We start from the raw sequence: 15,086 nt of genomic DNA on the forward strand, positions 1-15,086 counted from the left end.
GGCTTTGTCAGCCAACAACCACCCATGAGTGCTGAAGCCAGCTTTGTGAGACCTGCTGTAGGGGCTACACAAGAGTCACTGTAGGATTATAGTCCTTAAAAAACTCAAAGTCTATTTTAGTAGATAAAACCCAAAGAGATTGTACATAACCCAGTACTAAAACAGAACCGGATAAATAGATCATAAAAGCAGTGGGCAGGAATTTGGGCCACAGTGGTCAGGGAAGACCTCCAAAGAGGAGGTAAAATATTGGATCCACTAGAGGAGTAGGGGAAACTGAGAGAAGGGAGATTACCACAAGCAAAATGGCAGAGGCAGGAAATCACCTGCAGCAGGAGCATCTGGTTGGAATGATGGAGTTGTCATTAACTGAGAGATCAGCTTTCAGGTGAGCACAGGAGGGGGAGATCTGGAGGTGGGTTTTAGATACATGACGTTTGAGATGCTCTTGAGACATCCAAGTAGAGACATCAAGTAGGCAGTGGAGTATACAAGTCTGGGGTTCAGGGAGGCCATCAATTACGGACAAAATCTACTAACAAGTATCAGTCATTGCTGGGTAAACTGTTCAATCACATGTGTGGCACTAGAAAGAAAGTTTATGTAAATGTATTTAGCAATGACCTCATTCTCAGGAAGCTTACTGTCTGCGGGGGGACAAAATGCAAAGACAGCACACACTAGACCTGAGAACTTACTGGAACACTGGAATGACTCTTTCCCCAGGAGTGTTTTATCACAAACGGAACACTGGAGAACCCCGGAGAATGTTCCAGGGACAAACTGATGTCGATTCAGTTTCTCTTTGTCTTTGGCATCCTTGCTTTTTGTCTTCAGATCAGCAGCAACAGCAGGAAAGTGCGGGAAAATGATAAAAGGGAAATGCGGTGAGCCAACATTCTTACAAAAGTCATATAAGCAAACTCTCCTAAGTTTTCTGTCAGAATATAAGGACTGCACACTGGAGAGCACAATGACACCAAAATGTAATATTCCCCAGGATGAGGTTGTCCTAAATTTCTAATGACTTGGACAATATTACATAAGAAATTGATGCACATGAAATCTAAAGTAAGTGATTTTAAGGGGAAAGTGGAAACTATATTAATTGCTGAGAAACTAAGCCATCCATGTTTTATAGAAAACAGGTGCAGAATCTTAATTACCTTAGATTTATTCCGAGGACTAGTCATCCTGTTCATGAGGAAGCTGAAAGTTCTGCTCACTTTATATTTTTCAGACTCTGATTTTGCAGGTATGATGTATTTATCCCATTCTTCTTCCTGAATTCTACAAAAAAAGAATCTGTTATCACAGCTTATTGGACCTAAAGGGGAAGCAAAGAACAGTATATATATATATGTGTGTGTGTGTGTGTGTGTATGCATATATATGTGCATATATATATATTCAGTTTTTAATGTTTGTTCTAAAGAGAAAGAAATTCTGTTAAAAATACATCTTATAGATGGATGGATACGTGAATAGATATGACAAAGCGACTATCTCACAATGTTAACAATTGTAGAATCTAAATGGTAGGAAATGAGTACTTAGTACATACTTCTTTTCAAATTTTCTGCATCTCTGAAAATTTTCATAATAAAATATGGGGGAAATAAAGAAAATCTTACACATAATTTTATGCTGAAAACACTCATCTTCTTATTTACTATGCTAATAGAAATTTCCTAGGGCACAGAGAAGCCAAATAACCAATAATATGAAAGTGAATTTTATTTGTTTTTGGAACACAGAGATAATATTCAGTAGACACATATTTCCTTTACTGATAAAGCCTGAGAAACAGACTGTCTGCCTCTTGGTTCAGTCTCTCCCGCTCAATCAGGCTATTTGCAATCTGAGACTTTCTAGGCTGCAGAGGAGAGAAGGCTGTGGATAATCCCCCAAATAAGCAAGTATGACATTGGCTCCTCCAGTCTTAAATCTTTCTCCTAATAGAAAATAAATATTTTTCATTATTTTTTAAAAATCTTTATAATCAGTCTGTTTCTTCTCCAATCGTTAAAAAGATGACAGGGAGAAGACTGCTGAGCAAAATGATGACCAAGATGATGATTAAATTCCAGAATTAGGAAGTAAATTGCTTAAATGAAGTAATAAATGTAAGCTGCTTGGAACAGTACAAGGCACATGCAAACCTCCAACAACTGTCAGTTATTACTGCTTCTGATATCATCATCATTATTGTCATTGTCACGATGTCATCATCATCCTAAGTTTAAGGGCATTCTTCGTCTTCATCTGTTTACATTATTTGAAAGTTTCTATTCTAGTTTCAAAAAAAAATAGAAATGAACCAAAGGAGGCTTTTTCTTATTCACACTTTTATTCTGAGATTTAAAAGAAAAAGTTAAAGGTTTCAGAGTTTTAGCATTAATGTCAGCAAAATTAAACTCCATTTTACTCTTTTTCAGATGGTCTCTTAAAACCAAACATTTTTGCCATTTCTGGCACTTGTTTTGCACATAACCCCAGGGCTATTTCACAGTGTGATGCATGAACAGTTAGTTATTCATTCAGGGCGGAGAGAACCCAACAATCAGGCTTGCACACTATTCTGCTTCCCAAGCTTTATTCCAGGAACGATTTTACTTTACAGGAAAAAGAGAAGCTTAGGTTGGCAAGGTTTTAAATCTGCATATCAACCAGGAAACTAATCATGCTTGAAAGTATTCTGCATTGTGTATTCTTTGTTTCAAACTGAACACTGCTAAGCAAAAATCCATAAAGAGAGACTCAGGGGCCTGTTACTGGATTAAGTCCTCTTGTCATAGCAGAATGGCCCTAGAGAAAACCTGTTGCTTTTCTAAAGCACGTGATCCTCACACTGCTAACCTTGGTCCTGTACTTTGGAGGTATCTGGCTTTGAAAATAACCCAAAACAGAGCATCCTGTCCCCAGTCCTGAGGTCTGCATACCTGAGGACTGAAAGGAGAGGGCTGGCAGGTCTGCACTGATACAGAGCACACAGGGAGCAAAGGGAAACTACTCACACACTATTAAACAGATATCAAAAACAATGTGCAGACATTTCCAAAGATGGGTCAAGCAATCCCTCAGAAAAATTAGAACAGTTAAAGTACCTTTTTTCTCTTGGTGGCTCCGGTAAGCTGTAAGCTCTTTGCTCTATAAGACACAGAACAATAAAATGAAAACTAAGGCAGACAAACTAGCAGTCACGTGTTAGTCTGAAATGCACACACTCAACCTTATTTTTCATTATACACTACAGAATACTGGTTAGAAAATACTGAGAAAACAAGTAATCTTATTTAAGTAGGGCATTGCTCTGGATATTTTTATTACTTTCCCTAGTTTGGAAATGAGGAGGAGAAGGCCAAAACATGACAACATTTAATGACTTTAAAAACTAAGTTAGCATCAGCAAGGGACAGCAAACATTTTCAAAATAGCAGAAAATTAGGTCTATCTTTTTGAATACTTTTCACCAGAGCATCATCCCTTATTCAGAACACTAATCCCCCAACATGGAGAATCAATAAATATCTTAACTGCTTTTTAGCAAAGCTCAAAGGAAGAGTATTGAAGGCCAGCATAAGAGAGTCCATTTTAATATAGCTGCAATGCCTTTATAAAATCCTAGTGGCAGCCAATTCGGAGATGTGCTTTGTGGTTCATGGGAAAGGGAGAACTGCCTTTCCCGTTGGGCTTGTGTCAGGTAGAAGGGCAGGCTCATGCAAGCAGCTTAGCGCCATCTTGTTTCCAGAATTGGGGTACTTACTACGGGGATGGAGCAGAGACACTGATCTAGACAGTGAGAGAGACTGAAGGAGGGAACGGCCACTGTGGAGCACACCATCTACAGAGCAGGGACAAATCCTTTACCATTACAATCCACAACAGTGAAGAGGCAAAACTAGGTTGCAAAGGGAAATGGACCAGATATATAAGGAAGAAAACAAATAAATATCCCCTGAAATATGTAAATATCAAAGCTGTAACCTAAAACTATCCTGTATGTAATAGAAAATCCACTTTGAAGAACATGAAGGCTTTATTCTACAGCCACTATTAAATGTTTCTCAAATTAAGTCGTAGGCAGAGATCATTATTCTTATTGTAAATAGGCTGAGGTACTAAGAGAATAAGCCACATATTCAGGATAATCAAACTATAAATAGAACAGACTGAAGCAACTGGTCAAAATTTAATACTATTCTATCCATCAGTTCACAATAACTATCAAAAGCATGTTTACTTCACTCCTCAGATTCTTAAAGGTAGAATGTTTTCGACCATAGTTGTAATTACATTTTAATATTGACAATGTTCCTTTCTGTCTAAATCCACAACATACCACAAAACTGGATTTTGTTTTATGTATACAAACATTAAATAATAAAGTTGCCACCATTGTACTCTTGGCTCCAAAAAAAAAAAAAGGCACAAGAAGCGATAGTAACCTTTTGGAAGTGACAAAGAAGAAAGAACATCACAAATAAAAAGGACTGAAAAAGCACATCATCTTTGTATATCTGCATTGCAGCCCATATATGGGAGCTGCCCAATGAGGGCAAAAAGAAACTTGGACTCTGTTCAAATAGTAAAACTTTTTGGGACTATTGAAAACTCATCAAGAAAGGACTTACAGCAACATGAATGTCAACTTACATTTTATTAATCTAAGCAAATTAACCAATGAAGCATTAGAATATATCTTTGAACTAGGCAAGCTTTCACACCTGTGCTTTGATTGCATAAACACACTTTAAATTATTCCTTCTTCATCAGGAGTTATTCTTCATAGCCCTACGGTTTTGACTGACCTAAACGGTATCAATCCAAATCTTTGCAACCATACAGTTCTATCCATTGGAATCTTTGTATATTTAGTGTGTAGCCTCAACGCAAATTGCCTGGTTGTAATTCTTAACTTGTGGATAGTATCAAACTTAATTAAAATAGCACTGTCCTTAAATATATGGTCTAAAGGCAAGGTTTTATTTTCTGAAAAACCAAAGGAATTGATGTTGGCTTTTTAACTCAAATGCAAAGATTTAAGGTTTATATGAAAGACAAAGATGCCCTTCCTTGTTCATTAAAGAATAAATAAATTAGAGCTCTTTTGCTTTGTAAACTATCAATATCCTCTCGGTGATCTGGTTAATAATTTCAAACTTTAGAGCCACCTGGCTTCACAAGTCAGGGACACCACAGATAACAAAGGCAAGGCCATCATTTTGCACCTTACACAGGAAACTTAAATATGTTTTCCAAATAGTAACAGTGTAAAGTTAATTCACCAGCTAGGACTATCAGTGAAAAGATAACAAACTGCTATTAAAAGGAATCTCAACCTAAACTAAGGCTGGGGAGACCTGGAGACCCCAGAAAGGCTCATGAAATGAAAAAACAAAAATCCAGAACAAATTCAACTTATTTTCTTTATCCTGTCCTCTCAAGGTAGTTGTATCCTTTCTTACTTTCTCTTAGAACTGCTCTCTAACTCCTAACTTCAAAATAAAAACTGACATTTATTATGAGTCTTGCTCTCTTCTCCAATAATAATATATACCAGAAAAAGGGGGGAAACATATAGTAGCATTCTTTTGTATTTTATGTATCTTGTCTATCATATTCACTCAACAAATATTCATTGAACATCTACCATATTTAAGACCTTGTTTTAGGATGTCAGTTCCAAGTACAAAGATTATGTTTTCAGTATTGTTCCATATGGCATAAACATACAAAATAATAACAATGTAATAAAGCAAGAATAAGAAAAAAGAGAAGGAGGAATAAAACAAATCTTATTTTAAACACTGTATTTTGGGAAACTGAGAATACCTAAGCACATCTCTTGCTTTCTGAATCTTTTAAGACTGTTAAGGATAACAGACAAGAAAGGCATCTAATGCACTGACAAAAATTTTATATAATGTTATGTATTATACATCAGCATACTTTCAAATATGTCTTTATATGTAATTATTACATACTTTTATTATTTCATACTTTTCAATACAAAAAGTATGAAATAATTACATTTTACTAATTACATTTTAAAATATAGTTTAAAACGGGTGCAGTAGCTGATCATGGCTACAGGGGGAGCTCTAAGTTGTACATAACTATTTATTTATAGATCTGAATTCACTTGAAAATCCATCAGCCTGTATGCTTATGATATGCACCCTTTTGTATATTTACTATATTTAAATTAAAAATTTATTGTATAAGAGTTATATTTCTAATTGCTTACATTGCCACAAAAAATGTTGAGATATATTTACTTGTGTTGTAAGTATGTTATTTCAACTCTCAAAAGTCCCTTGCTAAATAAAGAAAAAAATCCATTTTGCAATACTTTGGCTCTGAGGAATTGAATTATTGCAGCAATTTATATATAGGACAAAAGTAATTTTTATAATTTACTTATATAAAATCCTCTAAAGCCCTCACAATAATGTATGTGGAAGCAATTCTAGTTTACACTATCCTTGAGGAAAACATTTTATTCAAAGAATAAAGGAACAGAGAGGTGTGTACATATTTCTAATTTCATCAAACTCAAATCTATAACTTGACTGATATCCAATGAGAAAAGAATTTTGCCGAGCTTAAAAAATCAATTATGAAAATAGAATTGAAAATTCTTGCCTTCTGTTCTGAAAATCTGTTCTGGACTAGAATGTTTTCAAAGCAAATGGTAAATAATGCTCACCTTCACTTGAATTGCACACTGTAAAATCACGCACCAGCTGAGCTTTTCCTAAAGAAATTTTGGGTGATGAGCAGGAGTAAGAACGTGAGCGGACTCCAGAAAGCAATGATTCCTAAAAGTGATCAAAATAAAATTTAAAAAAAATCTACATGAGACTTGAAAGTATGTGTTCACCATGAATGTTACCAAATCAGCATCTTTTAAAGATGATTCAACTGGAACATTTCTGACATGATTTTATTAATTATTGGTTTCTGTTTGCCTCTCATAACTTTGAAAATGTTACTGTCTTTTTAATGCTTTAGTAAACTTGAGTTTTTGGAAATAGTTCCTACATATACATTAGGATGCAATTATGACATTCTAACCAACTTGGTTAAAAATGAAAAATTATGTCAAATGACTTTTTCTCTGCATATTCAACAATGAGTTTGACTTGTTTTTACCTGAGTTGTTAGTTATTTTGTTATTTTATACTGTAGCATTCAAACAAAATTCTGTATTAACTGAGATCTCTATATTTAAGGATTATTAGAAGGTAGAGAAATAGCCACTTACAATTGTAACAGTTTTTTTAAACTTCCAAATACCTATTTAAATTTATAGTGTTAGCTGCAGACTCTGGGGAAAAAGATGCCCAGTCACTATACAAATCTTTCTGGTCTGTGCTCATTTTTCAATAGAACTTCCATTTGGCACTTCCTGAGGTGATGTTTGAATATCACTGATTTATATATCTTTAATATCATTCCTTTTAAATGACCTGCCATTTTTGTTCCTATTTTCCCAATTACATATTATTTCTATTATATTGGTAATATACATGAAAAATGCAAGATGGCAAGATCACTAAAACATGGTTTTCTTACATGTTCCAGAAAATTTTAATGAATATGCAACAGAACTGCCTTAAAGCCATTTATGGTACCCAACTCCTATCCCATAAAGGTCTTAGGATTGATCCTGCCCAGGCATTTTTCAGATATCACTTAAGGGCTAAAAGAAAATAATGCAAAATTCTTTAGGAAAATTAAGCCATCAGAAACTGTCCTTCATAAGCACTCGTCTCTTCTGTTATCCCTAAGTGAAGACACATGGTTACCCTAAGTTCGCTGGTTTAGTTAAAGAGCCTAAAGGAAAATAGAACATGGAAGCCTGACCTTGCTTCACAGGGCCTTGGGCTGTGGCTCTCGACTGTCTTATCAGGGAGCACTCACTGGGCCTGGATGTCAAGGCCAGCCTGAGCTGTCCTATAACCCTAACAGTGAGCTGGCCACAAAGGGCCCTAGCCAATGCCATCCTCTCCATTTAAGTCATTTATGGTAATCATTTTTTCATGACAATGGAATGTTGAAAATTGTCCAAAACCCTTTGGCAAAAAGTTATACTAGGTAATTACAGAGGCAAGGCAAGATATATTTATAGGACAGATTCATGTTAAAAGTGAGCAACATGAAACTGTATCACAAAAACTAAATTATTTTTCATGTCAAATAATGAGTGCTTCACAATTCCATTCAAAATGTAAAACTAAGAAGTGTCTACATTAACAACTGTACCCCTTTCTTATTATCTAGAAATATCACATGACCTTTAGGTTGGAAAGATTATGACAGCTCTACAGGCTAAGGAGAAAATGACCCCAGATCTGTGGTCAGAAGACCTAAATTTGAGCTCCAACTCCATCACCAACCTGAGGCAACCTGGACAAAACTCTAACCTTTCCAGAACCACATCTGCTCAAAATATAAAATAAAAGCACTACTTATGTTCCAGGCAAGTTATGTGAAAAATCATATATTTTATATATTTATAAAACACATTTTGTATATTGTAGAGCATGCTATAAAAAATAAGGCATTATCATAACAACTATGTTTTCATAGTAAGGGAAGTTTTGCCATAGCACACATTGTTTTACAGAAGTAAACTTAATTAAACAAACTTAAAAAGAAAACAAGTGGACAATAACAGAAATAAAATAAAAAGCAAACATACATTCAAACATAAAAGGGCTTTCCTTGCAAGATTTGAAGAACGTATTTAGTTTAAAAAAAAAAAAAAAGGCACAACGAAGTGAAACTTCAACGTGAAATCGCCGACAGGAGAAAACCTTTCCCTTATGGAAAAGTTGTCAAAGTTTACGATGTTCCAGATTAGTCTACACAGCTAGAAATGCTTAACAAACAGCACCTCTACCTTACTAACATCATTTACCTCATCACCTGGACCAAGTAAAAATTTATGTGAGCAAAACAAGTTTAACCACTTAAACTCATTTAATACTACCAGTTTTTCTCCCTTTAAGGGATGATGGTAGAAATCATTGTATAAAATGGTAAAATTTTCCAAGTCTGTAAAAGATGGTAAGTACTCATGGTAAATTAATGAAAACATCAATCAGCCACTGTAGGACTATAAGGACTATAAAAATTAAAACAGAGTGGGAGAGATTAAAAAAACAGACTCAACCAGATATCATGTGAGTCTCCAAAAAAGTAATTCATATGTGTGAATAAAACACAATTTGTCTTTCAGATACAGAGGGATAGACTGAAACAACATATTCTCCACATTTAATAATAAACCAAATTAATACCAATAAGAATACCTTTGACTGCAGATTACTTGACAGAGAAAGTGATTCAGCCCTGGAGATGTTAAAATCCGGTTCCGCGTTGGCCTCAAAAGAATCCAATTCATCCCCACTAGGAATCCCAGTTCTTGAAGAACTCTGAGACACTGGAGTGTAGCAGATGTGTGACTGCTCGGAATGCCCTTCCCCTTCACTGTCAGCATCCAAAGCATCAAGGCTAGAACTAAAGGACAAAGCGAGTAAGTAGATAACCAACCAAGTAAGCAGACAGACAGTCATCGGTTTCTATCTCTCTGAATTCAGATTCTCATTGCTGTGAGGTGCAATGGGTATTCATTTAATTTCCAAATAATATTTAATTAGTTTTTATTATTTTTTCCTTCCTCCAAATCTTTTTAAACAAAAACATCATATTCCCCAAATAAACATTTTTACCTAGTGAAAGCCATTTCAATTACCTTAAGAAAGGAAAGCCAGCTTGAGTTAGTACTAACCTCACCATTTCTGTTTTGTAAATGTAATTATTAGAAGTCCCCAGTAGTAACCCTTCAAATATTTAAAATGCAGACCAAACAGCCACTGGGGGGATTTGCATGTGAGAATATGCAGTGTGGCATTCTCTCCTGTGTCGCCCAGCTGGGAGGCTCAGGAGAGCAGAGGCACACTAAGGAGAGAGCTGTGAAGGACTCACCTCAGAGCTGTGTCACAACACAGTTCAGAAAGGAGTCTGGCACAAGGTCCCAAACATGTCTTACTAAATTATCATTTGTAGAGATTTTACAAAATGATTCCCGTGAAAAATCCACCTCAGAACCAGGTAGTAATTCTGCTTGACAACAACTTTTCTTTCCTCATTTAACTTTCATAACCATAAAATTAAAAGGAAAGAATTTGACCTTCTGCATTCCAGTTTCATTCCATAACATTACGTTTTAAACCACTCAAACCAACAGCTTTCATGGGCATGTTAACGCATGATGCATTTTTAAATGTATTTTTTGTTGGTTGTTAACAGTTCTGGAGTTAAAATTTTAATAACAACACAATGAAACTATCTTGATTTTGAAATGCAAAGAACCAGAAAATGAAATTTTGCATTAACTCATTTGGGTTATTTTTCTTTAAAAGCCATAGGCTACTTAATGGACATAGAATATCAATTTAATAAATTATATGACTCTTAGAACAGGGACCTTATTATATATGCCTCTCATACAAACACTTAGATCAGTTTCCAATCTACGAACCATTTCATGAGTGCTCCTGGGTACCAGAAAACCCTGCAGTAACTAAAGGCCTCAAGTGATACCACTAAGGATTTCCAAAGTTCTCCTTCAAGAACTCACGTAGGGCCTTCACGTTGGCATTGAGAAGAAAAGGACAAATTGGAAGTGGGCGTCACACTTTATCTCAATTGAGCACCCAGATATCTTAGAGTTCACTGGATTACTTTGCATAAAAAAACTGAAACTTACTGTCAAGAAAACCTTCCTGGTAAATGTCGGTGCTTTGAATGTTACAAAAATATAATTACAGATATTTCAAGATGCTATGTGGTTTCTTAATACAATAAAAATCTGATGGTAAAAGGACACATTAAGGGGGGCAAAGCTTGCTTATGTCTTATCCTTCTGCACTTGTCTTTCAACTTGTGATCTCTGTACTTATAAAAATTGGTTCTTTAAGTCATTGGTGGCCTGCAATAACATCCTATTCTAGCACAAGCCTTTCCAGTTATAGACAGCATTTCTCCATCACTGTGAATACAACCTACAAGTATTAGTATTTTGTTTTTCATACTACAAAATATTTTTTCCTATTAATCAAATTGGGCTACTACTCTTCTTTGTTAAGCTAGTAACTAAGATATTGGCAGCAAACACAATATTCTTCAGGATTACCTCCAGGTTCTCATTTTACAATAGTGTTTTCCTAAATCTCACTAGTGGGATATGAAATCAATTCATGAGGTTATAACCAGAATTCTCTTTTAAAATAATAAAGAATAGAAAATATCAGAATACATTCCACATGTTATTTCATAGAACTTCACTTAAATTTCGTGGGAGTTGGGGGAGAGCTTCACAGTGTAACATGCATGTCTCACTGTGGACTGTAGTAAAACAAGGGATTGAAAAATGCAAGTTTTAGGAAAAAACAAACACTTGTCTTCTATCACCTAATTTTTTGTTGTATAGTATTTCTAAATAGATGTTTTAGTGCTTAGTTTCCCCTTGTGGCTTCTCAAAACCGTTAGTAAGTTTAAATAATATGTTACATATTGTGCATATTTTCATTTCACCAAAATATTGTTTTAAACCTTAGAAAAGTTAGGACTTAGGTCCAAGTCAGCCTTGTCTTTATATTAATCCCCATTTTTATTGTGTGCCCCCAAATTTCTCCTTCATGAGAAGTTCCCAGCCTCTCGGGCTATTATTCACTTATTAACAAATTAGGTGCATGTTACTTTCAGTTCATTATCAATTATGCTGCACACTCCCACTGTGACATCCACTGAAGGGAGGACCCACGGCCATGTCAGAGCCAAGTGGGGCTTTCTGAGGATCACCACTCCTCTCCCCTCATTCCTACATTTTTCAGAGAAGAAGGAGCGCACAGGAGATGAAATCAGCGTGTGGCACCAGCCAGAGGTTTTTCTGAAGAACGGTTTCTCCTTCCTCTCCTTGTTTCGTCCCTTCCCCCTGAGCTGTAACATCTTTATGTTACAGCTTCTAATTATCTTTACTCAGAGTAGATCATTTTTCTTATATTCTAAAGAAGAAAAATTCTATGTGTAGCAATGAAATGTTTAACCTTCCCAAAGCAAGACCATGATCAGAAAGTATAATTTACATACTCTGCAAATGTCTGTGTAAGTAGAACAGAGAGACCATTTGCACCTTTTCCACCCTGTATTCCTAGAGGGCCTCTTCTAAAAAACGTATTTACTTCTCAAGATTGGGGGTGGGGGTCACATACTTGACAGACCTTAAAGATCCTGCCAGAATATATTAATCGCACATAGTTCAATCCATTTTTGCAGAACTGTATAGAATCTCGGCGGGCAGCCTCTTATCCCAAGCAGACATGTAGACAATTCAAAACAGCCTATCAATTCAATTTATAGTAATGACCACCCAGCATCCACAAAACTGTAATTCACAATATATAAATCTAAAGTAAGTCTTTTATTATTTATGAATCAAACATAACACTTGGTACCAATACCTATTACTTAAAGTTTTACAACCTCAAGTTGTTTATCAGTGCAAACTACAGCACAGTGATGGACACCTACTGATTGCCGGTTCCTCTCTCTTTCTCTCCTTTCTAATAAATTAATTCTTTACTGAATATTCATTCACCTAGGAGCATGTTCATTTATAGACAAATATTTACATACACACTCACATATATGTATATATTCCATGTTCATTTGATACATGATTTTATATGTGAAAATGAACATATAATCATGGGGCTAGGACATAGGGGGGAAAACAGACTACTCCCTAAGTAAGTGGTAAATAGAATAAAATGAAATCAGTGGAAATTGGCCTATTCCCTAAAGAAAACAGACAACAGAGTGCATGGACAAATACAGATATACAGATACGGACACACACATTCGTGCACACACACAAATATATGTAATCATATCAGATACAATTAAACTATTGTTTTAATGACATTTTTACATATATAAGAAAATATATGTAAGGTAACAAAGTAAAATAAATATAACTTTATTTTATAATACATTTTTATAATATTTTAAAATTTTATTTTATAATATAAATATATAAATAAAACAATCACCTAGGAGCCCACCCAACTTGAAACTTGAACCTTGGCTGCACCATGGAAACTCTCTTATGGTCTATTCCATTCCTAGTCTCCTATCCCTCCCTAGATGTAACAACTATCTTGAATTTAGGGATTTTTTTCCCCTTCGTTTTCTTTTTTTTCTTTTTAAAAAATGAAATCTAACTGAAGTATTTTGTGGCTTACTTTTTCTTCAACTTTATGCATCTGAGATCCATGTTATTATGCATATAAATGTAGTTAATTCATTTTCATTACTGTACAGTATTCCATTGTGTAACTACATACAATTTATTTGTTCCACACTTGAGTTATCTCCTGCTGCTATAAATACTCATGTATAGGTCTCCTACTACACAGGAGGAAAATGCATATTCAACTTTACAGATAATGTCAAATTATTTTCCAAAGTTACTATACAATTTTCACTCCTATCGACTGAATATAGGAGTTTCCACTGTATGCATTCTCCCCGAAACATAGTTTTTTTAGACTATAAGTTTTGCCCATCTACTAAGTGTAAACTGGTATTTCAGTGTGGTTTTCCTCTATTATATTTTAGTTGGTTTTAAGTGTCTTTACTTTCAAATCAATGAATATAGGAACCTAAAAGGGGGCAATATTTTCATATAGAGATAAGAGTGGTGGGGACAATAAAATGTTAAAAAATAGACTTTTCCAAGTCTAGCTATGAGGTTCTTTGATTTTTCTACAGTTTTCCTCTAGAATACAGTATCTCACCTTCTTTTCTTTAGATGACTTTGTTCCTTTTCAAATCTATGCAGACCGAAAGAAAGATTCAAGTTGGAAGTGCATGAGCCGGACGGTGACATGGGCTGAGTTTCAATCTTCACTGTGTTTTCACTGTTCTCACTTAGTGGGGACATCCCAGGCCTGGCTTCGGTAGGAGGGATGTGCTTGTAGCTCTGAGGCCCCAGAGTGGAACCCATGGATTCAGGGCTGGTGTTGGCAGTCATTCCCTCGATATTAATATAGTTGATATCCAAATCACCAACCTAGAAGTTGAAAGAAAAATATTTCCTGAGCAAAAGCAGGAAAGATTGGCTTAGCTAAGAATAAAATCTTTCCAGTTTAAAAACCTTTCACTTTATCTTTTTTTTTTGTTTATTCTTGTTTTGTTTTATGTAAACAGATAATTCTTTCATGATACATTTTTGTTCAGGTGGCTGCTATCCCATAATTCACAAAAAGGAAGACCAACTGTTTTATAAAGTTGTTCTTTATTACAAAACTATGCCTCCTGACTCAAAATGAGTGGAAATGTTTTAAATACTGGAGGAAAAAAACTAAAAAGTACATAGCTTTATTCAAAAAGTAGTTCATAGTCATCAGGGTAACCAAAGTAATGGTGGTTGCATAAATCTGAACCTCCAAAAAAACACCACCAAACAAAAACAACAAATAAAACTACATAAAGTGCATGTACATAGCATAATTAGAAGATAGAAAATACCCCAAACTTCAAATTACCTGTAAATAATAAAATAAACATCCAATCCAGCAAGCAACCCCTCGTACTCCTGCCATATGACTGCAGAGAGTAAGGGCAGTCTGGGAAAATCTGAATGGCAGAGAGAGGAGCAAGACAGTGCAGAGCCTAAGACTCATCTAAAAATCATCACCAGAAAGAGAAAACCCAGCCTGCACGTGTGAAAAGAGTCCTGGTTAATCAAAGCACTTGCTCTAAGAAAGGGGCTTAACAGTACTTGTGATTTGAGGTGGTGGTCATCAAAAGGCATCCCTTCCAGAGAAGAAGACAGTAGAAAGGAAGAGAGTGATGCCATCTGGAGATAGGGCAGTGAAGAGTAAAAGAAGGAAAAGGGGGAAATTTTAAGATCCTAAATCATCAAGCATCATCATCATAATTTACTACAGCAAAAACCATCAATGAATGCTCAAAATCATGGATAAAAGTCTAATGAGTAAGAGGAT

The 15,086-nt window shown here is 35.3% G+C and overlaps 1 protein-coding gene across 2 annotated transcripts in view; it reads right to left on the reverse strand.

The window, feature by feature from the left end:
* ARHGEF28 (Rho guanine nucleotide exchange factor (GEF) 28) overlaps window positions 1–15,086 on the reverse strand; it is a 310,356-nt gene that overhangs the window by 73,307 nt on the left and 221,963 nt on the right. For both annotated transcript variants that reach the window (XM_012664527.1, XM_012664526.1), the window contains 6 exons: window positions 13,875–14,149; window positions 9,324–9,531; window positions 6,713–6,824; window positions 3,108–3,150; window positions 1,167–1,290; window positions 699–831 (listed from right to left, as the gene is read on the reverse strand). In XM_012664527.1, coding sequence (XP_012519981.1) covers window positions 699–831; window positions 1,167–1,290; window positions 3,108–3,150; window positions 6,713–6,824; window positions 9,324–9,531; window positions 13,875–14,149 — 895 coding nt within the window. The remainder of the gene's footprint in view (window positions 1–698; window positions 832–1,166; window positions 1,291–3,107; window positions 3,151–6,712; window positions 6,825–9,323; window positions 9,532–13,874; window positions 14,150–15,086) is intronic.

Source organism: Propithecus coquereli, unplaced genomic scaffold, assembly GCF_000956105.1.
Source record: "Propithecus coquereli isolate 6110/MARCELLA unplaced genomic scaffold, Pcoq_1.0 Scaffold9, whole genome shotgun sequence".
NCBI classification, from domain to species: domain Eukaryota; kingdom Metazoa; phylum Chordata; class Mammalia; order Primates; family Indriidae; genus Propithecus; species Propithecus coquereli.